This window comes from Monomorium pharaonis, chromosome 1 (genome assembly GCF_013373865.1).
Source record: "Monomorium pharaonis isolate MP-MQ-018 chromosome 1, ASM1337386v2, whole genome shotgun sequence".
NCBI lineage: Eukaryota > Metazoa > Arthropoda > Insecta > Hymenoptera > Formicidae > Monomorium > Monomorium pharaonis.
In genome coordinates, this window is record NC_050467.1 from 1,197,838 (window position 1) to 1,225,775 (window position 27,938).

Below are 27,938 nucleotides of genomic sequence, written 5' to 3' on the forward strand. Positions count from 1 at the left end.
TATTAACCTGTATTGTCAAATGTGGATGGTAACGCATAAAAATTAGTATTTCAATAGAAAAGTTTATCTAAATTTAATCATGCTCGTTACTCGACGAAGGTGCAGGATTATAGGAAGATGCCTTAAATATGTGTGTGTGCGTGTGTTTGTACAATAGTATAATTCATTTAATCCAGTGAAAATTGCGTTATTATTCTCATTATTTTTGATATACAATAATAATCGTTAATAATTAATTAGGTACAGGAACACTTTAACGTTCGTGATATTTTAATGATCAGTTACATACAATTAAAAATGTCGATTGCATACGTTGCCTTCAGTATCGATTTTCAAAGGCATCGAATTTACGCGATCGAATTTACAAATAAATGGTACATATGTCATTGTTTTTTTTTATCGATTTTCTCACGGGAATCACGCGTAAGAAGCGAGCTCCGGCAAATTATAAAGTCGAATCATCGATCGATGGTCATCTGGTATTTTTCGCAAGTTTATATTATACATAATGTAACAATTATGTGTTATAATTTAATTTTTTCAGTCTCGAGTTTTCTTTTTTCTTCAGTAAAAGAACTCGCGTTTTTCTACAGCTTCTTTCTCTTATAAATCGAGAAATGAAATAGATTAGGTACATTCTTACACTACTGCGATCTTTATTAGAATATACAATCGAACATTTTAATGCGAGACGTTTAAATCCTCGCATATTTTCACGCGCGTAAAAATTTTAAAAAATTTGAGTAATTCAGGTTTCTATAACTGAAAGTTAAATGAAGCGTAACAATTGGTTTTAATAGACGAAGAATAAAAAAAACAAGACTTGATATCAATAAATTTGTATCATTAAAAAAAAGTCTAGTAATAATAATCAAGCCTAAATGAACTAAAGCTTCAATAATTTCACATTAAATGTTCAGTTACCTGACATATGTCAATATCCGGGCACTGGGTACTCATTATGCACATATTAGGAAAATTTGTAATGTTTCCGTGAAAATTTTCAATCTTATTTTGTATAAATTATATTGGATTGTAGCTTATAAAGATCTAGTCTCATTTGTGGCTTGCAACTGTCGAATATTTGTAAAGTGTTACATTTAATTTAATTTTTTTAAAATTTAAATTATTTTAAATTTGCACTGACATTTTTTTGTCTTACATACATTGACAGTATTTTTATAGAAAGTCGAAGATTAAATTCTTGTCGAAATGCTGCATTTTTATATGGAGAGCATAGTTTTACAATTGGATCAAGATAACTTGCACAGTGGAAACCAAATCTGCGATACACATGCATATCATGCACATAGCAATAATATGCTGCGTTACACTACTAAAGTAAAAGTAAAAAATTTTATATAAACCGTTTTGCTATTTGATTACAGTGCCTCGCACTATTATAGTGTTAAAATATATATATATATTGTATATGTTCTTCATATGTGATAAAAATATACCAAGGAAACGATTTTCTTACGATACAAAATATTTATTCAAACAATTTGGTAGATCAGTACCCACGTGTCCATGTATTATTGAATATCGATATCGATTAATATAATCAAACTCAACAAAATGTCAATTTTAATTTTCTAAATATTCAGTGATTAGTATACCAAACGGTTGGTTATATTACTTTTAACTTGTTTGGTAATATTTGCTAAATATCGTATTAATCTAAACAAAAATACAGTTGGTAGTTATTACTAGACTTTTTCAGCATAGATACATAAATTCTTGTGGAATTTAATATCAGACACGATATTTTTTTTCTATCAGGATTGGGCCCCCGTACTGCACAATTCATAAATATCTCTTAACCATCTCTCTTAGACTTATATTTCGACCTTACTGCACTAAAAAGGCACATATTTCCGCACCTGATACAAACGTTATTACAATCTAAACGCTAATAATCTTCCTTCTTTCCTCCATCGGTCTTTGCCGTCCCGATGCCAACTGCGTGTCGACACATACTATAAATATCGCCCCTTTTATTAGGCTATTTACGTTTGGTGAACTTATTTCATAATATTGAAGATTGACGGATTGATGCAACGGTGACGGTAGTGGCACAATGGGGAAAAAAAAAAACATGATTCGTAATTTCTTTCCAATTTCATGTTTCGCGCATATGTAAAATATATTACATATATTACATATATGTACGAAGTGATGTCTCGTATTTACGTAAAATATACGTAATATATTTTCTTAAATGCTAATTTGTAATAATTATCATCTTCTATGTAAGTCTAGTGCCTACGCAGACCTTACTAAGGCGATCAACTACGCGGATCTTTGTACAGTTATGTGGAGAACTATGGGAAGTCTTCGAGAGGAAGAAATTGTTTAGTCGGTCGCAATGTATTCGCTTTTTCGACATGTTGTGGCCGTTTTCGCTCAAACCCCGTGATACTGTGCCAGATAAAATTATAATAGTATAATTTCATCTGGCAAAAACCGTACCGACAAAACGCATAACATTGTCATCAAAAACATTATATGCTAATTATGTACAATAAAGCGCTGTCGCGCGAACTGTCAATCGCGTGTAAAACGTATTTGTTGAGATATTTCACATAAAGAATGCAGTTCTCTTTTTTTGTTTCTCTAGCTTAAATAAACTCACAATGTATGTATATATATGGTTCTGGTCTAATTCCCGGTTAAATAATTGTCAAGATAAAATTAGTGTTTCGTCCTATCAGTGAGGCTAGAAAACATGTGATCCGATATCGATCTGAATGGAAAAAAACCTAATAAAATAATTACTGTTTGATCGTATTAATAAACAAAACCTACGAGGTTTCTATGAGGTCGAGGATTATTCGACAAACAGTATTTGACGTGAGGCCATTTTTTTTTTTTAATTTGTCCACAACGTTCACACGCGAAACAATATTGCTTGACGATAGTTTTCTTTTTCATCGATAATAACATTAAAACTATTTTCTTAGGCAATTATGAGAAAGAGGCCGCGTGACAAGCGTTAATATGTATATATGTATAAACACCGAGCGCGTCGGTTTGCCGGCTTAGTGGCGGATCTCTTAAATAATATTTATTGCGGCACTTGGTCAGAATACGCGCATTTCGCGCGCTCGGTTTTTTATTCAGTCTATTACTCGAGCGCCTTAACTTGCGCCATCACTTTGCCCTCCCATAGTGGCAGAATCTCGGCATCGTCCGTTATCTCTTCTTGTATGACTTTCGTATCTAAGTCTTCGCACTCCGTTTTGAAAAAGTATCTAAAAAAGTATAATTAAAAATATATATAATTAAAAGATTCACAAAATTATTTGGTATGTCGAACAATTAACACAATGCATTACCGATAACTCCCTTTCTTCGGAAGGTACTCCTTGAATTGCTTCAACGTGACATTGTGACCAGGAATTTTTGTCCTATAAGGAAATTGCTCGTCACAGAAACTGAACACAACAGTGGTGAAATCATCCTGCTTCGGTTTCCTCAAAGTAGACTGATTCGACTGGACGTACGGCTGACTTTGCGACGGAAACTCGTACGCCTGTTTCGAAATGTTGAGATGTCGTTGTTTGCAACTAGCACGCGTCTTATTTTCTTCCATAAGCCTTCTACAAGTCTCTTCTAATTGTATAACCTACGACATAGTTGTTCGTCACGCATATATCGATTCATAAAAAAAGAAGAAAAAGAGCTCTTATTCACCGTGTGAGGTGGTGGCAGAGGTGGCATTCCCGGATCAGCTACAAATGGCTGGGCAGGTACTCCCATACTCCACGTTTCTCTGTTTGGTCTTTCCAAGGACCCGCTGCGCGAGCCGTACCTCTTGCCATGGCGACTACTGTGCTTCAAGTCAACTTTCTTGTCAACTTCTTTAAACCGAGGCAACAGGCGAACATCCTTATTTATGGAAGGCCGCACATCGCTGACTACGCTTACCCCGCTATCCGTTAACTCCGTCATCGATTTTTTCGTGGCTGATCGTCTCGTCATGTCCGACCTTCGGAATCTTTGGTCGTGGCCTGTGCAAAAAAAAATCGTTTTACTGTTGGTCAGGCTTTGTAAATAATGCGTACACACGTGTTGCTGTTAATCATATTTACCTTGAGCATGCAGACCCTGTTTGTGGAGGAAATCACCGTAATCTGATGGCACAGATTTAGATTTGGGTAGATGTGAGCCTAGTGAACTCACTGAGCCGGCAGTTCCAACAAGGTTCCAAGAGGGGTCGTTGCCCTCTGGGAAGTCATGGATGTTGCCACTATCTACCGAGAATGTGGAATGAGTGGGACGCCTTCTCTCGGGAGATCTCGACGGTGTCTGGTCTGACCAGACGCGAGATACGTGCTCATCGAGAATCGCCTGATCGCTGTCTTCCTCGATAGACGGCTTTTCTTTCAGCGCAACGCCCAGAGTCTTGGGAGCCCCACCAGTTTCTACCAACGTATCACTACCGATCGATACGTCGTTCTCCTGATTCAAACATTTTTCCAATTTCTCTTGGGCCTTTTGCTCTCGCGCAAGGAGCTCCAATTTCTGAGTGAGCATTTCCGCGAATTGTTCTGCTGACAACTGCTTCGGAGATGCCATACGCTGAGTCCGTGGGACAACGTGATGCGCCATGGACTCGCGATTTATATTGGCGGATTCTTTAATTGCCCTACTAGATTGCTTGCTGTATTGCTTCTTGCTCCTCTGTCTGTTACTCGTCCCATCGCTGCAAATGATATATCACAAACATATATGGATCAGTAATTGCTGATATGAATTTAATCTCATACTAAACAATATAAATTTGAAAAAGTTGACGATTAAAATGAAAGCTGGAGAAATTTCACTTCTCCATTTCAGGTGCAAAATCAAACAATATGTAGAATTAACGAGAAGTAGGCAACTTACATGGATCCGTCGTTGAGGGACACATTGTCCACTTCAGTACGTGCATCACTGCTCAAACTCTGAAGCTCGGAATCCTGTCTGGATACTGGGTTGTAGGAGGAATATTGTGCGTGCAATCTGGATACGTGCATGTGATACGGACTAGTCCCATGTTGCAAGTAAATGCTATAAGTGCCACGCAAAATAGCAAAAGAAAAACAACTAAATAAAAGACAAATAAAAATATTGAGGTTATCTCTCAAACAAACAAACAATTTGCATATTCTGCATATACGAATAAACTATCAAATTATCAAAAACGTTATTAAGGGGGAGAATAACAAATCGATTTTGGCGATGTCAATCGCTTCGGAAATCGGGGTAATGATAAAATGTAAACTTAAAATATAATTAAAATTATGCAAGATTCATCACATCAAGCTTCAAAAAGAAAAGACGAACAAAAAACGACAGCATTGTTAAGGCATTCGCAGGGCTGATTTGAAGCATACTGTACAGATGACGAATGGTACTTTAAAAATATATATTGACAATTTCATGAAAAATGCATTACCCGGCGTACGCTTCTGGTCTCGGTCGTAGATCCATCGCTCTTGTCTGTTGAGTAGCCATTAGCATATCTTTGGTCAATCTCAGTTCCCCAGGCGTTCCGCCGGTCGAATGCGAATTGTGTGTATGTATACAACTGGTGGCGACGTATTCGCTGTCCTCGTGTACGGTGGGCAACAAACTCGGTCCACAGGAGATGGACATTTCGCGACTGCCTGAACTGGAGCTCGGGCAACCGCCGGAATCGGGATTCTGACAGGATTGTACGTATTGCACGTAAACGTCAGATTGAAGAAAGTTGGGATATGTCGTTTCGTTGATTAGCCGCTCCACTTCCAGCTGCACGATGTCGAATACCTTGTCATCGGCGCGGCCTTCCTTGACCCGCCGATCCGCCTCCTTCATCACATCTTCCGGTATACATAGCTGCGACTTGAGAAAAAACCTCCGATAGATGAGCTTCACCAACTGCGAAATCTTCTCCATGTTCTTTTGTTCTTTGAGGCCCTCACAGGCGAACCAGAAGTTGAGCGGATCCAAATGTCCCTCCTGACTTAGGTACCTCTTGAACAGCTCCAAACCTACCGGATCCTCTAGCAGGGAGTGCAGATTTCTCGCCCACCGTGCGTAAGCAGGGGGTGAATTGCTCTCCATGGTAGTGGTTCCGCAACAACCCTCTGGCTCAAATCCCAGCGGCGCGGAAACATCGCAGCCACCGCCGGAGACTTGCGATGTCGCAAAAGAAGAGCGTCTTGGTGTCAGAGCAGGACTCTGTGGACGGATCCGGCTGACATAGCTTCCAGTTTCCTCTCCTAAAACATGCAAAGAGCTTGCTATAAATTCTCATTTTATTAAAAAAATCTCGTTTTTAAAGAACATGAGCTTTAACTAGAGCTACTTTTCCAAAAAATGTGTACATGATTTCTTATTATCAATTCTTTTACTCTTTTGTCATTTTTGTTTTACCTGGCACTGGCGGCCTAGGAGAGTTTTCATTGAAGCAACGCGCTTCGTTTTGCCGAGATGCGCTCATTCTATCTATTATGGCCTTCATGTGCTACTTTATTATCTACGCTTGACTTTTGCCCACGATGCCTCTTACTGGACATGGTTAGTCCCAACCTAAAACAGTAAATAAATAAATTTTATAATATAAATTTTACATATTATGTATTTTGTATTTTCGTAAGATAAGAAGAAACAAATTGTATCAAAGTAGAAATAATCAAATAATTTATCAAAACATATATCTCATTTGAAAAAATACATGTATATTCATTTAATATATTTAAATTTAAAAAATGAGTCATTTATGGCAGTTTATGCTACCTAAATGCTATTGATTTCAAAATATTCATATTTCTATGAAAGAGCAGAGTTGGTGCATGTCAACAAAGGAGGGAAATCTGGGATGCTGGATCGATCGAGCTCTGGAGGTGAGTCATATCTCCCAATTAAGCAGCTAAGGGAGTTTTTTCTGTTGTCAGGAACTTTAAGGGTGGAGCGTGGCGGAGAAACTATAGACATCTCTTGGCAGGCTGCGCAGAGGGATGCATTTTTGCGTGTACATGTATATATGCACAACCCCTATTGGTCTGTTGCGCAGACCATTTGTGTGGTATTGATCGACAAAACCTATAACACAGTCTATTGAATGTTCTTGCCAGTTTCAAAAATGTCTAAATCCATATTGCGAGTTTAATATCCTCTATTAACTCCTCCATTCAGGAAATTGAGCTCCAACACAGTGGAAAAAATATTAATAGGTTTATAAGGTAAGGCAATTGGGGGGGGGGGGGAGTATTATGCCTTTAGGGCCTGTTCCTTTGTTATGACAGGGCATTGAAATATGATTCATATGGGCCATACTTCAGTTCGAGCAGCAAATGTACAACTATCCACTTGAGTGAGAGATATTGCCCCTTGTATACATAATTAATTCACAAGAATTGCCTTCACCACATTTAATATGACACACATCACAGCACAAATTAAACTAAAAAACATTAAATATACACAGCACAAGCACACAACCTTCATTACAAGTGCAAAAGTTCTCTATACATTCACAAAAGTATACAAAGCGTAATCAATTTGTATCACCAGCTGAGTACAATTTGCAATGAAATAATTTTGACATAATGCTATCGATATCACATGGCTGTTCTGGCTGTTCGAGAGGGAAGAGGGTATAGCTCCTGAATGAGTATGGAAACTTGATCCTGACTCACACAAAGGCAGAAATATGAAATGAAAACCTGTCATAGTCAATCATCTCGCTCCACCGCACATTTACCTGAATCAAAAGAGAAGAATTCAGTACATACCATTTTGTTGGCGAGACTAACACAGATACAGCCCTTAAATTTGTTAAGTCTACAAGGATCTATTATGATTCTAACAAAGGTGAATAGATACGATGCCACAAACACCACTAAATCTCTGTTATATTACGAAGAGTGTGCCTAGGATGCTTTCGATGGCTTCGATAGCACTGCTGGAGGCATACTGAATCAAGGCTGCGTCCTGACCAGGACCGAAGCCATGCTGATAGAGAGGGTAGGGATAGCGTCTAGACTCCTTGTGACCTATGTCGACAAGCTGACTTCCGATGAAATGCCTCGCTGAAATGCTCTCTCGTATTGTTCGCACTGAAGAGATGAATCAAGACCCTCTAGTTTTGCATTTTATCTATCTCAAGGACTGAACATTTTCACACAGAATCAATTATAAACATATATATTTCATTATTAATGTAGAATAAAAATTATATGTTTCTACATCTAATTTTTATTCAAAGGGAATATCTCAAAAATGCACCTCTTATTTGTTGCTGCACCAGAGATTCTATTAGCACTGGAAACGTAAATCCTCCTGCGTCCAAATAACTTTATCCTATTAAAACATTTTTCTTTTCTTCGTAAGTAAACAAAGAAAATAAAATACAGTTAGGCTATCAATGACAATTGTCAATAACAGAATAGCCAGAGGCTTGGAAGATCGCGTGCCTCTCCCACCCCCTGCCCCCTCGCTACTCGAAGCAACGCTTTCAAAGTGGACGTAACAATCGGGGAAAATTCTTCTCGTTGATTCGATATACCTCTTTCGAGCCGAAAATGGAACGGCGATATATCCCCTGATGAAAGGGAGAGAAAAATGTTTGTCAGCAACGGCGAGCACGAGGAATTAACGTAAGAGGCTTTCCTGGCCGTATCAGCTCCACTACCGCGGACATCTCATTGTTCGCAAGTCTCCCTGAGTTCATTCTCGGACGGACGACGGCGGCGGACGGGCGCTTTCGATTAAGGTCGGCGGAATTTCTTCGTCCTCCTCGTGAAACGCGCGACGCAGCCCTCACGACACAATTGCCGCTTATGTTGACAACGCGCGACATAACCGAATCGCATTTCTTTTTTTTTTTTCTCGTACACTTTTGTCGCCCCCGCCGCCTGCCGTCGGAACGAACGAGGTTCAATGCGTCGAGTCGATAACAGTATCGATCGGTAGAGATCCTTCGAAATCGCCTACACTAACGTACGGGTTCGAAATAAAGTTCGAGTTGCATTAATTTATCAAGCCGGTGTCGCCACCTATCGCGACGGTGACAATTCGAGGTTCGACGAAAAATCTGTCGTCCTCTGATCGTTCGCGGATAGGACAGAGAAATATACGGGGGAGCGCTTACCGTCCCTCCCTCGTAAGGTAAAGTAACTCGCTATTCCGAGTTTAACACGCGTTCGACAAACATACTTTTATGCAGTTTGGAATTATTATTATCAACAGATATCATTGTTAGAAAACTAACGAGACTTCAAAACAATAAACTGCGAATTGATATTTTAAAAAAATCTAATTTTCATACAGATTTCATTAAAATATGATTTATTTGAAATATATTGCTTACTTGTACTTTTTAATAATAAAATTCTTATCTATTAGATAATTTGTCACACCGTTTATTCTAAGAGACATTCTTTTGTGAATCTCTAAGATATTTTATTGAAAACCTTTTATATTATGCGGAGTCACTCTTTAAAAAAATCTGAAAGTCGTTAAAACATCAAGAGAATATGATTGATAAAAAGATTACGCTATTTCCAAGAATTTTTCTAACTTCTAAGAATTGTTTGAATTTCAAATCGTGCGATTTCATAAAATCGTGATTTTCAAAATTTTAATGTTACATTTTCAATGCGTAATAACAATAATACGAAGTGTCGAAAAGTCAGATGTGACATTTTAAAAGGCGATCGGCGTCATTAAGTGCCAACTGCAACAAATCCCTCCCAAATCTCGGCAGAAAAAAGAAACTTGCATTATGAATGCTTGCCCTCTTATTCACGTAGGAAACGCGGGAGCGATTAGAATTGAGATTTAACGAAGATCATCCGCGCGGGGAAGATGAGGATGAGTTCCGTCTCGTCGTCCCGATAATTCGCGCGTTCACTTTCTTTTAATTATACGTTAACGGCCGAAATAATTACAACGACGAACGTCATTAGGCAGACATAAAAAGATGAGGGTTGAGGGGAGACAGGGGAGGCGTGCATAAGGTGCAAATTAAAATTATTATATTTCGCGCCGCGCCCGGTGGTTTACTCTTCACGCGCGCTAACGAATTACGAAATGGATGTGTATGTGTGGGCTTCGCTCAGCCAACACCTCCGTCGCCGTCGTCGTCGTCGTCGTCGTCATTCCGTTTTATCATTAATGACCTCCAACCCTCGTGTCGACTCTTACAGAACTAGAAATGTATTAAACCTTTTCCGGCTCGACGGCGGCGACGACGCTCGAGATCGCGTACGTAATCGTTACCTGAGGAAAAGTTTCTTACTGCTTTTCTTTTATTTTAATTTAAGTCGGTTTGCACTTTCTTTGAAACTGAGGGCGTAAAATCTACGATAATCTACGATAGTCTGCTTTGGTTTTTTTTTTAAGTTTGCACTTTATGCTTAGTTCCCATTTCATTACAGAAAAGAAGAAACAGAGGTCAGGATTTAGATACTGAATAAATTAAACTCTTTAAAAAATGTGTGTATATATATATATATATATATATATATTATATATATATATATATATATATATATACATACTGAGAAAAAAATATTGTTGATTTGAAAAATTTTCCAACTCAATTAAAATTTAGTCAGTTCAAGAAATTATGCATTTAAACTTATATGCACAAATTTCAATTCAAGTATTTATATAGGTAGTTAATTGAAAAATATAAAAACTGGAATAGACAAAATTTAATTTAGTTAAAAAATTTAGTCTAATTAACATTTCTCTTTCTCTCTCTCTCTCTCTCTCTGTACATGGATACAAAATCTTATATTTTATACATTCGATATTTCGCGCATGGTGTTACCAAGATTACCAGAAATATTGTACGTATGTTTGCGGATTCCACAATAAAATTGCGATTGGTCCAGCGTGAAATCGCGTCCGTTTCGACACGGCGGCGATCGTCACACCGTCTCGGGGGATCTCGTGAATCCCGAAGGAGACGAAATACCACAAAGGCATAATAAAAGAGAAGACGCGCGCGCGCGCGCATATTCGACGAAATATTAAGATTTGCCGAAGCGTGTGCTGGTTTCCCGTCATCTATGTACGTCGCGAGGAATCCGTGCGAGGAATTCTCGGCGTGGGAGAGAGGTGTTTCTCCCTCGTTCCTCCCTGCGCGAATAATATTAAAATTCATGCCTCCGTGGCTTCCGATTCATAGGTACGGTGAAATCGCACGGCTTCCGGTCAACACCGATATCCTTCGGATTAAGGCCGCCGCGGCCGAATACCGCGGCGCCGAGCGTTTGACCCCTCGAATCTTATCTCCGTAAAACTTTCCGTTCCGTGAAAAGTAGTAAGTTCCCTATAGAAATAATTTATTAAAATTGTTCTTGTACATAGAGAAACTTTAAATAAACGAGAATCGTGTATACTCGACAAAAATCCAGAGATAAACACATCCCCCTGCAATGCAATATTTCAATACGCAGAATGTTGGATTTAATAACGATAAGCGTAAAGCGAGATTCTCGAAAGATGAAACGCGGCACCGCTCGTTCGATTGGTTGATCCCGCGAAAGAAAGCATTCTCGGGAGAAACGGGGGAGGAAGAGGTGGCAAAAGAGGGGAGGGGGGGGAAGGGGAAGAGACGGGAATCGAGGCTCTTTGCCTCTTTTTTGCCGTGTGAGATGTCGCGCTGCGACGGGATTGTCGGGAATGCGCTTTGAAAGCATCGTCTCGCGGAGGGCCATCGAAATGATTTGCTCATCCGAAGCCACTCGAGTGACGATTCGCGGCAAAGTTGCTTCCCCGCGCGTTCGAGCAATCGGTTTTTCAATTCTCTGCGCGAAGCACGGTATTTTTTTTTCTACTTATTCCTACTTAAACTTAATGACGATATGTACAGCAGATCTGGAAACCTTTTGGAATTCTCGACGATTAGTTATTTAACGAATATACGGGATTTGCAGCAATAGGATTAAAATTGTGGCAAAACCCTAGAAGGGATTGAACATGAATTACTATAATAATATTTAATAATAATTATTATTACATGTAATATGCATTAAATATCTGAGAATAATAAAACTAAAATATCCCGTATATCGAATGCTAATTGAAATTAGACCTAAAAGACTTCAGGAATGACGGTGGATGGAAAGAATTAGAAGCGAGAGCGGCTAGTTGCCGCGCCGGTCGGTCGCTCGCTTGCTCTCGATTCTCGCGAGGGCCGTTTATCGGCGCGAGCGATTAAGATTCTTTCAAAAAACGAGAGACGCGGACAAGGGAGAACGGGGAGGAGGGAGAAGAGGCAAGGAGCGAGGGAGGGAGGGAGCGAGCGAGCGAGCGAGCGAGAGAGCGAAGAAGAAAGGCATCGGCGGACGGAGAGGAATCTTAAAGGCCATCCGGCGATACACCTCTCTATGCAGCCGCTGACACGCCGGCTTTTTGTACGCCGCGATCGAACGAATCCCTCGGGAAACCGTGAGTTTCTGCTCCGTCTCGTCTTTGCTACCAATACACCAATACAAATCTCCCCCAGCCCGCATCAGTCGCCCGCAATCGCTCGGCAAAGGTAATAATAATAAAATTGCAGTATTAATCCGTACAGTATTATTCAAAAGGGAGACGGGACTCAGACGGGTGTCGGACCTGGGGTGATGTTTATTATTCGACTATCCGAGATTTTTGAGCAACGTAATCCACCGATATACAGAGGTCGTGAAATAAATTTGATTTGGATAAAAATTTTCCAAGAGTTTTCCGAATTCTTAATTGGGAATATTATCGCGACGATCATTATGCGAGGAAAGCCCGAGTAACTAGAGCTCGAAATGCCGCGCAAACTGAACCGGGAAGGTTTCAGAACGACCGGGTACCAGGCAGCAAGCAGAAGAGAAACGGAATGACATAGGCGAGAGAAAGCGCGAGCGAAAAGAGAGAAGCAAAGAGAGGAGCGGAGGGGCGTGTAGGCAAGTTGGGCCCTCGGCGCAGGTACGGCGGTACTTTTGGAAGAAGAGGAGAGAAGCGGAGAGAAAGAGATCGAAGAGAGGAGGATCAACGCCGTATCGAGTCCTTAATTCGTATACCCCCAAATGAGTATCAGTTTGTTTATGCCTGTTGTCGAAGGCGAATCGAAAATTAAAAATCAGACGTCGTTTGTACACATAATTCTCAAACAATGAGAATTATTTAGATAGTATATACATATAACAATATATATAAAAACAAAATTTAAAAAACTGGAGAATTATTAATTGTAACTATTAGTTACAAACGGTTCATATGCAATCACAAGCTTTAATGTATAATTATATAAAGATAAAAAGCAATTCTTTTTTCAAATTTCAAACTGTTAAATATACAGGTGTCCTTGTAGAAACGGTGTTCGGAGCAGCCACCCTGTGAGGGTACAGCCCTGGAGGGGGACGGCAGGGAAGAAGGGAGGGGGGACAGAGCTGGTGGAGAAGCGCGAGAGCGAGGTAAGAGAAAGGCGGAGAAAAGAAACGGATATAAAAAGAGAGACGGAAGACGTAGGCCTCGGCGGCCGGCGGCTGGCGACTGGCGGCGGCACCGCTTGATGTACGCCGGGTCCGTAATTACAGGTTTTCGGAACGCCTCACTCGCCCGCTCGCTCACTCGCTCGGCGAGCCGCTCTGCGCCGCGCCGCTTGAGTCTCCGGGGCCCTTCCCTCGACGCGCCGCGGCGACGAGGTCTAACGGGTGTCCGCCGAGTGCGTAACCGGGGGTCCGGTGGCCGCGGTTCGGCGCGCAAAGGCTCGTCATCGACGACAATTCGAAACGCACCGCTGATGACAGCGCGCGTCGTCTTTTCCCTTCCTCTCTCTCTCTCTCTCTCTCTTCCTCTTTCTTTTTTCTTGTTTCCCGCGGCTTTTGAAATTCTAATTATAGAGCGGTGCTTTTACGGCGCGAGGAGATGAAAAACGGGGACGTAAATTTTGAATTTTTTCTCGCCGGATAAAAGGTATCACTTGATAACCATGATAATGTGTAATAACGTGATATGTGTCCCGAGATTAAGAGCAGTAATCTCGGCAAATATGATTTTCAATGCCGTACATTTTATATCGTAAAGGATGTTCGCTGCGTCGGAATTAGGGGCTTCGAGATTACATCTGATGGAAGCTTTTCCGTAACGGGGGAAAACTTCCGCGAAAGATAGCAGCATCTCGGAACGAAGACGTTTCTAAGAAGAGCCGTTCGTGCGGGCAGGTAAACGTCCTCTTCGCTTCTCGATCGAAATACCGATCTAGTGAACCGAAAATTTAAACTCGTGTGGTACCGCATCCCCATTTCGAACAAAATAGCACTTTTGTGTATACGCTTGTGTGAGTATCCCTCAATCTATCTCGAATTTTCGAGCTTACAATCGATACTGACTAAAAAATAAACTATTGAGTTATAATAAAGCTGATTAAGTCGTTAATTAGTGATTCAAATTAACTATTACAGAAAAATTAAAATACTGATATACCACTTTGTTTTTGAATAGTATTTTTTAAATAAAAGCTAAAAATAAAAACTTTGGAAACATGAATGTAAATTAAAAACTATCTTCTATTAAACGGTATAATTTTTATAATGCGACTTCATATTTTGTAATAATTAATGTTTTTCGTAGCACAATTAAAATAAAAAAATCTGAGAAATCTGGCTCCGAAAACGACTAGCAAATTTTTTCTTTTACAATATTTACATGTTAATATGCTGTACATGTATCAGTGCATGTAAAACATTTTTTTGTCAGTTATAAAGTGCTGTTTCGCGAGATTTTGATTTTATAATAGTAATATATTAAGAATTTATTCAATATTAAGAATTATCATCATTAAACAATTTTATTTTGTCATTTCCTAAATAGAGATCTATCATTTTTTAATAAAATAATTATTTTGTATTATTACAATATGCTTCATTTATATAAAAATATAAACGTGCTATTCGACCTACGAGCAATTCGATTTACGACCAAAGTCTCGGAAGGTAAGCCCCTGTCCTAAGTAAATTGTATTATTTAATTTAATGAAACTTCAAGTAATAAATGATTGTTAAGATACGTTTTCCTACTTGTTTACTCTTGTATACCTAGCTGTTGTATGCGTATCCTAATTCCAACGCTTCACGGACCACCCTGTATTGGAGGTGCCATCGAACCTTCTGCCATCGATTCGAATCCGTATGAATATCGGCGAGGGAACCAATCGACCGCTCTACCATTAAGCCTATATACAGTCGTACGGAGCCAAACGTCGAGCGTCGCAATGAAAACGCCGCCGCCGCCGTCGTCGTCGCGACGCGGAGACACACTTAACGGGTGTTAAATAATTATGCAAGCAGTTTATCACGGAGCGCGTTAGGACGGTGGTGCGGCGGTGATGCCCTACGGCCCTGGGCGATACGAGGCTTCTCAAACGAGGAAAGCATATACACACGGCTCCCATTCAGCTAACCCTTTCAGCTAACCCTCTGCTGCTCCTCTCCGTCCCTCCCCTGCGCGCGTCCCGCGCGATCCCACCCCCTTCCCTGTTCTCTTTCTTCCTTTCTTCTCTCCTCGTTCTCCATCCCGTCGTTCCTCTCCTCTCTGTTCCTCCGAGAATCCCTTCGGCCACTCGTCTCTGCGGAGAGCAACGTCGGCGAAATCTCTTTTACGCGCCCGAGAGAGCGGGGACATGTCCGAGAGTCCCCCTCCCTCTCCCCTCGCTTACTTTTCTCCTCCTTTCTTATGGTCCCCTTTTCAGAGCACGCACACATAGATTCTTTTTATTAAGATAGAGATTCGAATTTTTTTAGAATTTGCTTTCCAGCAACGACAACCGCGCGAGATTTTTTTTCCTTCGGTATACTTGTGGCACGGATCAGTTTTGAAACTCTGACGAATCGGCGACAAAATAAAAATGAAAGACGATACTCCTTTCATTAGTACTCTCCTATTTTCTCGTTGCGCTTATTATAATCGTATAAATCACAAGTCGTCATTAGTCAATCGGAAATTCAATTATATCGCTTAATAGACCACGATTTATCACTCTCAGTCGCTACACATAATGGTAACGCAGCTAATTATCAATTAACTTCAACATTCGTATTTATTCTAATCATATATTATCGTAACTCTCATTAGCATATTCGCAAGAGTGTATTTCATTCGCGCAGCGAGAAAAACAATCTATTAAACTGGATGCGCGCGAACGAAGTGGCGAGTGACATTTCGCGGAACGTTTGAATTCCTCTTGTCTTCCTCGAATGAAATCGGGGGAGACCTTTTCTCGATACTAATCTGAGAACATGTTCGCCGAAGAGATAACCGATATGTGGACCGGTAAAGCGGCAGAGAGACGGAGAGGGAGGGGGGGGGAAGGGAGTCATGACGGCGTGGAAGACAAGGCGGAAGCGATCAAAGGTGTGTCACCGTTATCGTCAAATGACTTTACGCGCATCACCTCACCAAGATACTACACAAGCTGCAAATCTTTCAAAGGAAACTTCTGAAGGGCCGCTCGCCCCAGGTGGCGGCATCGAGAAGGACGACGTTCAGCGCGGTATTACTCCCCCCCCCCCTCCCCGCCAAAGCCGGTTTCCCTTCTTCTCTTAACAAACAACTACCTGACCTGACCTATCTCCCAAAGTTTTTCCAAATGTCTACGTGATCCATCTTGGGCGATGCCATTGTCGCCGTAGGTATTTAAAAAGATGACAAAAGAAACAACGGGGAACAATAGACATCGGTAATTAAAGCGAAGACATGCATCCCTCATCCCTCCTCCCTTTCGGGGACGAGGTACGAGGTACCTCGATTTGAACATGTAAATGGTATTTTGTACAATCGACGACCATTATCGTGCTCTCCGCAAGTACAGCTGTGACAACAAGTAGACAACCAGCGATAGAATTATTTCACGTTGCGCTTGACAAAAACGTACTAAGATAAATTTACAAATCAAAGTATAATCAAGGAACATGCAAGTCAACGCGAGGTGTTCGTGCTAAAATATTTTATAAACAAGATAATTACACATACAGACGTTTCGAATCATCGTTATCGGATCATCTTCAATGTACAATATTCGATTGACGTACAAACACTTTACAAGACCTTTCAACGCGCGCTTTCACTGAAAATTTCGAGCACGTGGAGGGATACACGTGTCGCCTCAACATGAAATCTAGGAAAGCGAAGGAGGAAGAGATGTCAGGTTTTATCAGAGTTATTTACTATCAATTAGTTTGCCGCGTTCCTCGCGGCTTCACGGATATCGTATCGTGCGATAATAGTGAGAATTTACAGAGCGGAAGTGGGCCGCTCCTTCCTCCCCTTCCTCCCCCTCACCACGATAGGTGTCGCGATTAATGATCGGTTTGGCGCGCCGCGTAATTAATGGTCTCCCGTAATTCACCACAATTAATACCTTAACTCCGCGGCGATGGGGGCTCAGCGAGGCGACTCCGTTCGTCATTATCGTCGTCGGGTCGTGCGTGGCCGATGACTATCGGTCGTGACGTCTCGTCTCTACCTGCCTTTTTTGAAGTACCGCCGGCAGCAATTGTCCGATAATGCCGGTACCATTCTCAATAATCTCGCCGCTAGACACAAAGTTATCACAAAGACAAATGTGTTCCCTTCACAAAGTTATCGCCGCGTACGGAAAAAATTTTCTCTGAAATTGAGGTCTCTCTCTCTCTCTCTCTCTCTCTCTCTCTCTCTCTCTTTCTCACTTTTTCCTTCACTCGTTTAAATTCGGATTTTATCTATTTATTATCAGAGATTATTGAGAAACTCCGATGTGCTTCAAATATTTATTTTTTTTTTCAAATCCACGAAGTTATTCTCAAGCCAGCCTTGGATCACAGCGAGGTTTCGTTTTCTTCCCGCTCTCTTCGGTGGAGAAGATCGTGCCGCACGATTCGACGGAAATCACGTAACGATCTATCGATCAAATATCACGGTGAATAATATCGTGCCTGAGTGACTGCAGCAGCATTATCCTCGCCGAGATTTTCCGGACGGAGGCATCGAAGTCTCCCGCCTTTCTCTCTCACTCTCTTTTTCCCTCTTCGTCACGAATCAACCGATCTTCAAGTCGACTCTACTTCCGCGTTAAAATTTCCATCATTTTTCATCACTGGAGTAAATAAGGACGACAGTGAACGATCGGTTGAGTCTACTTCCGATGTTAGCTGTCGATTGTTAACGTTAACGACACAATTATTTGAAATATTTATGTGTAGTGTTCACGTACACACGCGTAATTATCCACTAGCGACGCATTTTTATGCATTTAGCGTATTCTCTCTCTTCTAGAGACACGATAAATATTTGAAACAGAAGCTTCACTCGAAACACCGATCACGTTTCTCTCACCGTTGCCGCGACGGACGATCCGCAACAATAATCCAGAGAGAAGAATCCGAGAATTTTGTCGGTAAACAAGAAGACGCCGAAAGATCGCGGAGCAGTAGGACCTGCGTCCTACGCAACGCATACGGTGAGACTGAAACCACAGTGACCGTAGGAGCCCAAGGAAAAGAGCGAGCATTATCTCCGTCTCTCCCTCTCGCTCTGTCCCTTGCAGCATGCCTCTCTTTTTCTTCTCCTCTCTATCGGGCTGCATCCCCCCACTTGTTCGTCTTCTCCATCTTCCTTCGCAAGCGGACCGATCTCCTCTCCTGCCACTGGCCTCCTCCTTTCTCTTTCTCTCTCTCTCTCTCTCTCTCTCTCGATAGAAAGAGAAAGAGAAAGGGATAAGAAAGAAAGGTCTTAGTGGACGAAGCGGTAGAACAAAAAAGTGATAGGGTCCAGGTACAAGAGCAAATTTTCAAGCTCTTTAAATGGAAACTCGGATTTTTCGACAGGGCTTACTAGCCGCCCTTCGTGACCGAGACAAGTAATCATTTTTGTCAAGTGAACGATCACTGTTATCGTCCGATTATCGCGTTTAATAAATAATTTTAAAAGAATAGTGATTATTGTTATATTATTTTAGATAAAAACATTTTATTGTTTCGACTAATGTAAACGCCTCAAATAGATCCGATGTGAAGTTGATTATTGCATCGATGCGTCATCCAATATATTATAAAAAAATTCAAAGCACGAATGTATTTGTAATAAGAATGTAAGGTCGGATTTGGCGACGTGATAATAAAGCGACAAATTTGCGTGACAGTCGGTAAGAAGACAAAGAAAACATAAGAAAGACCGAAGGCGAAGGAAGCGAGGGAGGAGGGAGAGCGGAAAAGTGAGGAAACGTAAGGGGAAGAAAGTCGGCGACTTGAAAGGTGTCAGCGGTTTGACCGGGCCGACGTTGAATCGTCAACGAAAGAACCCGGATGACACTCGATCTCGAAAGATAATGATATATATATATATATATATATATATATATATATATATATATATATATATGTATGGTGTTCCGAAAGACGGAAAAAAAGTTTATGTCGGTATGCTCCAAATTTCTCTTCGCGATAAAAAGTTAGAACCCTCTACTCGAGTCTCTCTCCGTCGAATCTTTTTTTCATTATTATTGCTTTGTTGACTGCAATATCGGTTTTTACACTCGACAAAATACTTTCGAAATAGCTATAAAGTGTCTCACATTATTCGTTATTAAAAAAAAAGTTTATCGTAATCAGTTCGGCTTGTAAAATGGCTCTTAATTTTGATTTGAAGAAGATAATCAATTCGAATAACCGTCGCTGCTGTGCCTTTGGCCGAGCAGCTTAAATCGATGCATCAAGTGCATCTGAAATGCGATTTGGCATTTCCCAGTCGAGCGACCCGACCGCAGCAGCAGTTGGCATCTCGACAATAATCTTATCGGCTTCGGTAAATACCGATTTAAAAAGATTGTCAGGTACACGACCACGTTACAAAATTCTCTTAAAACGGAACTCGCGAGGCGGCTAATTTCACCTGCTCCAAACTAAATTGTGTTAAAACATAATTTGCTTTACTTTTTTGTAACGTTATATATTTTTATTATGTTATTCCTTTAATTGCAAGGATCTTGCACGCTTCCATAATTGAATAATGAATATGTATATATGTATGTTAAAAATAATATTCAAACTGTTGAACATTTCGAAAAGATTTAATTCGATAAAAAAAGTTTTCAGAAAATTGACACAAAAAATTTTATACAGAAAATACCGCTATGTAAAAAACAAGATACGTTTAATCGTAAGTATATATGTTCTGTGATCAAACATAAAAAAAAAATATCTTTTTAAAAAGTTACATTAAATTTTATTCAGAGCTTTTTAATTCGAAGAGCGCTAATGCTTTCAGAATCGATCGTTTCCAGAATTCAGCGATTCGCTCGTGCAGGCAAATTTCTCAGATAGAATACCGGTGTTAAAAAGGGTTAGCGTTTTAATCTTGCGGAGAGTCCATGGGAAACCCGCGTGCCCGGCAATTAATGGAAATTAAACTATCGGCGATAATAATGGAATCGCGCCTGCGACGGCGGCCTGGAGCTCCTCCTCGCCGGGCAAGAGGAGAGGGCAGAGAAGGCAAAGGACGAGAGAGAACCGGTGTCAGTTTGACGTTGTCGTCGAGGAGGAGAGAGAGAAAGAGAGAACGCTTATGAGCAAAAGTGAGAAACTTGGTAGCGTGTTTGCCAGAGCTCGGGCGCGACCGAGAAGGGAAAGGAGAAGCCGCGACGCGACGAGGACGACGATGACGAGGAGAGAGAAAGAGAGAGTCGAGCAGATGGAAGGAGAGAGCGCGCGACGAAGAGAGACGGAGCGCGTTCGTTTGATCTCGCCGCCGCACGCGATCCCACACACGCGCGCTCCTCTGGCCCCCCCTTCGCGCCCCCTCCGCAAGATGTGGATTCGCATGAATGCACTAACACATCACGCGATTTAAAACCTCTGCGTCTCCTTCTCTTCCTCCTCTTCCCCCTTCATCCCCCGCGTTAGTCCCATCACGATCCGACGTTCTCTCCTTCACCACCGCCAATCGACTCCGGACGCCGGTGCGGCGCTCCTGCTCCCTCCCCCTCTCTCTCTCTCTCTTTCTCTCCCAGTCCTTCCTTTTTTATCTTTGTCCTTCTCCTTCTCTTTTTCTCGTCCTGGGCCCGCTAGCTCTCGCGCCGCGCGATGCGGCGGACACGCGTAATAAACACCGTGCAAAGCAACCCGGCGCTGAGTCGCCTATAATTTCTCACGGAAAATTATATGTTAATGCGCCCTTAATGGCGTCGTTCGTTAACGGGATCGCCGTCGTGGCCGAGGGAGGCCCGGGGGACGACAGGAGAGCACCGCGCGAGACTCGCCCGAGCGAGCAGGAGCCTCTCTTGAAGCCGAGGAGCGAGATACGCGGGGGATAAATCCGCGCTCTGAACTCGAGAACCGCGAGAGCGCCCGGGTACAAAAGTCGTGTACGCGCAATCGCGATTCGCGGTTCTTCCTTTTTCAAAACAATTCCACGGGTTAAATTCTAAAAGCCATCATGTCGCACGGCAAAGGGATTAACGGGAGAGTGGGTAAGGGATCGTTGTGAGAACTGCAGTTTAAGATTTTCGCCGTGCAACAAACGGCGTAGAACGCCGGATTATGCCCGCAGAATCTCGCTGGATTTTTCTCTTACGTCGAATGAAAAATGCATAGTCTCTTGCCGAGTTTCACCGTTTGATCGATTTCGTCGACTTGTTCGAAAATGGAAAGAAAGAGAAAGAGAGAGAGAGAGAGAGAGGCAGAGAGACGAGTAGATTTACCGGCGAAACTCACTGAAACTTTTGCATGGGATTTAAGCGGGACAAGATTTGCCTCTTACCGACGTTAAAAGATTCAGTCAGCCGGATAAAGAGGCAATAGTCTCCGTCGAACGTCGCTTCCGGTATCGCGGCTGAAAAATTTACGTACCACGTTTCGCATCTCATCGTCGGGGTTACTTGTACTTACGCTACGCGAATACAGATTCACCGTAATGCAATCGAACCAGCGGGGCGTAAAATAATTTTTCAATTGAACTATTACAGAACAATAGTAACTTTAGTGCGAGAGAAAAGATATTATATTTCTTTTTTTTTTCCCGTATCTTTCACGCACGTTGGAGCACTTCCGAATTAATTTTCATTACTTTTGAAGTAAATAAACAAATTTCTCAATGATTCTTACGTGTAACTTTAACATTTCTAAAAAATATTTGTATGAATGTTTATTAAATCGAATCGTGTGTCAAACTGTCCAACTGTAAACGAATACACAAATCAGCGGAGGATAATGCGAGCGGCTACAAAGCAAAATTTAATAGTAATATCCGGTAGTAACAGCATTAGACTGTAATATAGTTCAGTAACAAATACATCATTCAATTATTGGCGGCGCTTGCGACAGATTTTACTCCCGCATGCCCCTCGAGTGGAGGACGTTGTCTTCTACACGTCGAAGTATTAATCATCGTATTGTCATCGTTATGCATAATTTCGTCGAGGAGCCTGTGAATGACATGAAAGTGAAGCGATTTCAATGAAACGATTTTTTCCGCTTCTGAGAGCACGACAAATTTTCGGTAACTCGGATTTTTTTTCCGAAAATCGATAGGATTTCGGCAAGAGGAAATCGACAAAGGAACCAAACATTTCTGGTCGGAACGAATTAGCCGGCGGGTTGCCGACGACGTCGTGATATATCCTTTCAAAATGCCGCGGGACGCCCTGTGTTTCATTGTGTCTCCGTCGTGTGGTGTCCCTTCGGTGTCGACATCGGCGCTTCTCGAAAGAAGGAGCTCGCTCGTCCGAGAGCGAGAGAGCACTCGAGCGGTGTGTGTGTGTTAAGTTGGCACCCCAATTTTTTGCAGCGCCGTTTTTTTGCAAGTTCTGTCTACACCCGCAATAATACTACAATTCTTGATAGCCTTTAGTAATAATTCTGCCAAAATAATATTAAAAAAAAAATATATAAGTTTGAAGATACGACGTGCTAACTTTCCGTGGCGCCCCAAGTTTCGAAAAAATCAATTTTCACTGTGAAATCCCATAGTTCTCGAAGAGTTCTACAGTTCTCGATAGGTTTTAAAAATAGTTCTGGCCTTTAACTATTTTTAAATAACTTTTAAACTTGTGCGCTGCAGAAAGTTGAAGTGCCAAACACACTCGAGCGAGAGCGCACTTCGAATTCATCGGGCGATTGGCGTCACCCGGCGGTTAGCTTTGCGACAGATATGCGAATCAAAGCGACCAGCCGGAACGCCGGCGTGGAAGCTGAAGTGGCAAGAGAAAGAGAGAGACGGAGAAAGAGAGACTCCGAGTGCGAGAGGGAGAAACCAATGCGAAACCGACAAACAGCGGAGAACAACAGAGCCGGTCGGTCGGCAGAACACAGTGGCAATTATTGCACGCAGAGAGACGAGACGGATGACAGATGATACCACGTCACGTCATTTCTCTCTCTCTCTTTCTCTTTCTCTTTCACGGACTCGTAGATAGGCACATCCGATACTTCCGGTTTACGTTAGGTCTCCGTTACAAACACGTCCCGCGAGATTCGCCGCGTGTCGCGACGATTGACGTCATTTTAAAAACAATTAAATCATTTCTCTTTATAGAGTACTCTCTCTGTAGGAGAGAGGAGAGAATATAGATCTCGAAATCGCGGAGGCGCCACGTCTTTTGATCGCTCGTAGTTAAAAAGAACGTTTACACACGCACATGTACACGCACACACAACAGGCATCTCGTGAGTGGATTAAAGGAAAGGCGGTATCTCTCTCACGAGGTCGAGGAGCCGCGACACTTTAAAGGGGTTCCCCTTCTACACCCGCGGTGCGAGTTCAGTGAGAAAATATTGCCTATAGCGGCGACGAGGACGACAACGTTGACGGCACCGAGTGTATATACGACGTAAGTCACTTTCTTTGGCGGGCGGGTGCGTTTGCGGCAAACAAGAAACGGACTCGAGAAAAGTGGAGAGAAAGAGAGCGTGGGCGATACACCGCGGGCAAAGAGAAAGGTTGGAACGGGGAAGGAGGGGGGAAAACACCGAAGCTTTGTGATGTCAAAGAGCATCGTTTTAGCGGGTCCTCGCCGGAGAGAGTCTTTGATATCGGAACGGGGAGGAATTCTCCCCCCCTCCCCGCTGTCGGCCGCTTTTTATCTCGACGACGAGAAGCACGTGGTATCAAACGCGACCACGAGGGTGGAAGGTGCAGGAGGAAGAGGAGGAGGAGAAGGCTCTAGCAGAGCCTACTTTGTCGTCGCTTCAGCGGGTGTCGTGCTCCAGGGGATTCCCAAACCGCCGCGCCGTACGTGCGTTTCTCCCCCTTCCTCTCTCTCTCTCTCTCTCTGTCTCTTCCCCTCGCCCACCCCGGCGCCTTCACGGAGGGTGGCCACGCGTCTCCTCCGTTCGCGTGAACCGCCACGGCAGATTTCCCCGTGTTATATCCATTACAGGCCGGTTGTTCCGCCGCGCGCCGCGATTAAATAAAAGGATAAGGAGGCCGAATGCCGGGGAGCGGGTCGGGGCTAAATAGTAATCGTCGCGGCGTTTCACAAAGCCGGATAGCTCGCGCGCCGGGGATTCCTCGGTGTCTTCGATTTCGAATGAACCCTGATCCCGAGCGCGCCGTTTCCTACTCGAGAGCTCCGTTACTCGCGAGTTTCTTACGAGCGGATTTGAAACGTCTGCCAGTAAAATTTCGACAAATTCTCCTCTCTCCCTCTCTCTCTCGTACTCCGTCGGAAATCACCTGAAACTGACCTGCTTTCGGTCTCTCGACAAATGACCGCGTCATCGCGCGTTGCCGCCGCGAGATTCGCATCTCGGCGACGTTGAACCGATGGCTGTTGCGCCAGTTGCGTGTCCCGTTTCAGATGTTAATAGGTGTTAATAGATAGCCACACAGCTACACGGCGCGCGCTCCGCCGACGAGGGTGCCGCTCTCGCACATACGTGCCTCTGTGAAGCGGACAGAAACCACGTCAGTGGTGGTAGTCGGAGTAGTGATGGCCGGAGACGACGACGACGACGACGACGACGTCGACGGCGGCAGCGGAGAGTGGGAAGAGAGGGGAGAGCAGGGTAAAGTAGAGCTCGAAAGCGGTCGCTTTGATGTAGACACGCTCCGCGACTCCTTCACGCCAATAAACTAACGGTTAGGTTAAGCCGTCTCTTTAAGCCGTAATATCATTATCCTTGCCTTGTGCCCTCGGCGCGGCGCGTCAACGTCGACTGCGACGGCGACGTCGCTTTTGTCGCGCGTAGACGATACGTCGCGCCACGCGTGCTTCCGGAAATACGAGCGGAGAGCGCGCGCGCCCGCGCGCGCTGGAGAAGCCAAACGGTACACGGAGGGTACATCACCTCGAAGATCCGTAACGGCGAATAAGCGAGAGGGACGCGCCGATAGAGCGTCGGCGTAGATCAAAGTCGGCCGAACGGAGAGGCGGCTGCATCCTAAGGATGTCAAATATCCGACTCTGTCCACATTACGCCGCTCTTTAAGTCGCGCCGACGCGATTGAACTCAGCGCGACGCGATTAAAAAAAAAAAAGAAAAGAAGTCCCGAGGGAAACTCTCCCGCTCGATCGCGACCGACGGAGCACCCGGTATACGGCGCGAGTAGGAGGCCATCGACAGCGCGCGGCTTGGCGGCGCGCGGCACCGAAGAGAAAAAGCACCGCGACCGGTCGAAACGAAAGCACCGGCCGCAGAAAACTACACACCACGCGCGGCTCGAGAAAACGCGCACGGCTGCGCCCGTTGGTGTACGCGCGCGTCTGCCGCACGCCCATGTTATGCATTCGTGAGTTCGGCTCGAGCCCACCCCCTTAATGAAATTAAATTCTCAAAGGAAACGCGTCGGCGTTTCGCTCCCGGTGAAAACATAACGGCGAGTATACAGGTGACTCTCTACACTTGCGAGGCCACCTCGAATTTTCGGACTAACGATTGCCGGTCAATCGAAAGTGAACTATAACGAGGTTGATTAAGCGCACATTAATTGATGATGAAAATAAATGTAAAAATTAATTTTATAACAGCAAATATATCAATTATATATACTAGAATAATAATTATAATTGTGAAATAACTTACGTTTTGTCACTTGCCAAATAAAAGTCCTTAAGCATTGGTATATAATAATTATTTTGCGTGAACGTTTTATTTCTACGAAATACAAATGGTGTTTGATCAATTTGCTTTACAACTGAAGGAACTTGGACGCAATTCCGTCGTAGACAGAGATACCTGTAACAATTCTTAGACTTGGGAGATTTAAGAACTTGGCTGGTATTTCGAATGCGGCTGATTCTGACAGCAATTCTTTTTAAATGTCTTTTGACTCTCGAACTACAATATAGCAATTTCAATGAACGTAAGCAAGTAGAGTACTTTGAACACGTACGGTAGAAGAACTGTTAGTAAGTTTTAACGTAGACTTACAAAGAAAGTAAACAAAGTGTTTCTCAAAACACTTTTATCATGTTCATTCATAACAGATTGTATGCTGTAACGAATCGTGTCGTTTAAAAAAAAAAGTTTGGTACATCTCAAATAAATCCTTCAATAAATCTTTCAAATCTTTCCTAGCTGAAACTGTCTTTATGAATTTTTTTTTACACGAGGAAAAACGAACGAAAGTAAGATGGAGAAAAATGACAGTGGGGGGAGGGGAGAAGCGAGAAAGAGAGAGAGAAGAGGAAAGCCAACGCGGCGTCCAGATGCTCGAACACTTGCGAAAGAGATTTACATCGCAATGAGCCTCAGGGTTGAAATCCAGGTAAAATCGTGCGATACGATCGTCAAAGACGGACGTAAAAAAAAAAAGTTCAAACGCTGAAAGCCGAAAGGCAACCTCGAGGATCTTCCCGGCAAAGTAAACACGGCTGAAACTCAACTATCGCGTCTGGCGGAACGTCAGGTATTGTCTTGACACGTGGACCGACGGAAACCCTCTCTCGAGGGAAACAAAATGCGCTTTTAGAGCTTTCTTGATTGTCGTTACCCTGCGGAGGTCAAGGTCAGCTGTCCTAGAAGCTACCGAGAGAAAATGCGGGCGATAAAATTCTCAAATCGAGAAGCGGAAAAGGCAGACGGAACAGACGGGAGAGGAGGAGGAGGAGGAGGAGGGAAGATGGAGGAAAACGAGAGGGCAGAAAACGGAAGGAGAGGAGGAGAAAGAGACGGCGGCGGCGAACGGTTGGGCGAAAAGCAAAGGAGCAATGACTCACTGTGTATATCCGTCGGTGCTCGTGTTTACTGACGATGCCGGGACGACGACGACGACGACGACGGTGCCGCTTCTCGGCGACGATGATGACTCGGGGACGACGACGGCAGCGGCGACGGCGGCGACGACGACGACGACGATGACGACGACGACGACTGGCGGGATAGCCGCGGCGGATCCATGCTCTCTCGCGGAGGTGTTAACTCCCGTTGTACTCGCGACGATTCGCCGTGAGCTGCAACGCGAACAACACATCTCGTTCGTTTCTTTTCCATCCTTTCTCCCCTCCCCCTCCAACCCCCTATTCTTTCTCTCGCGCGCACATGCATGCGGCTCTCTTTCTCTTTCGCACGCTTATTTCGATGTATATTTACCTATGTATGCATATCTCTCTCTCTCTCCTCCCTCGCTCGGCGCAGACGAATGATCCACCGTGATCTGGTCGGCACTTCTTCGACACGGCGCACACAACACCAACAACACACTAACGGACGAACACACGCATTCACGCACGACGATTCGCGGGCACGCACTCGACGATGGGCACGTTGTCGTCGTCGTCGTCGTCGTCGTTGTTGTTGTCGTCGTCGTGCGTCTTGCACGGGGGACGGAAAACGCGTGGAAAAGCGACAGGACCCGCGACAAGAAAGGGGAGACGCACGACGCGAGACTAAGGACGGCACGGCGATACCACGTAACTTCGCAGGCACATCTCGGCGGTCGTCGCCATCGGCCGCTGACTCTCGCACGAGCGCGAAGTCGCGCGCGCGAGCGCGTCCTCGCGGTCATCC

General features: G+C 43.4%; 1 protein-coding gene across 4 annotated transcripts; it reads right to left on the reverse strand.

Moving 5' to 3' along the window:
• Nucleotides 1–171: 171 nt before the first annotated feature.
• LOC105833647 (axin) lies at nt 172–27,875 on the reverse strand. Of its 4 annotated transcripts, XM_036295519.1 has the most exons (9): nt 27,522–27,875; nt 27,149–27,382; nt 6,406–6,561; nt 5,444–6,251; nt 4,891–5,055; nt 4,095–4,708; nt 3,697–4,013; nt 3,339–3,628; nt 172–3,254 (listed from the first exon to the last, which is right to left on the reverse strand). In XM_036295519.1, exons 3-9 carry the CDS (start codon nt 6,491–6,493, stop codon nt 3,128–3,130), a joined length of 2,409 nt encoding a protein of 802 aa, XP_036151412.1. In that variant the 5' UTR covers nt 6,494–6,561; nt 27,149–27,382; nt 27,522–27,875; the 3' UTR covers nt 172–3,127. The 4 variants fall into 4 exon arrangements, with proteins under 4 accessions (XP_036151412.1, XP_036151413.1, XP_012530979.1 ...); XM_036295520.1 differs by lacking the exon at nt 4,891–5,055; XM_012675525.3 differs by lacking the exons at nt 27,149–27,382; nt 27,522–27,875 and adding an exon at nt 8,540–9,837.
• Nucleotides 27,876–27,938: the final 63 nt, after the last annotated feature.

Coding starts and splice junctions, on each gene's coding strand:
- LOC105833647 (XM_036295519.1), bottom strand. CDS start 6,493: ATGAAGGCCATAATAGATAGAATGAGCGCATCTCGGCAAAACGAAGCG. Junction 5,056..5,443: donor AGACCAGAAGCGTACGCCGG/GTAATGCATTTT, acceptor TGGCACTTATAG/CATTTACTTGCAACATGGGA. Junction 3,255..3,338: donor CCGAAGAAAGGGAGTTATCG/GTAATGCATTGT, acceptor ATACTTTTTTAG/ATACTTTTTCAAAACGGAGT.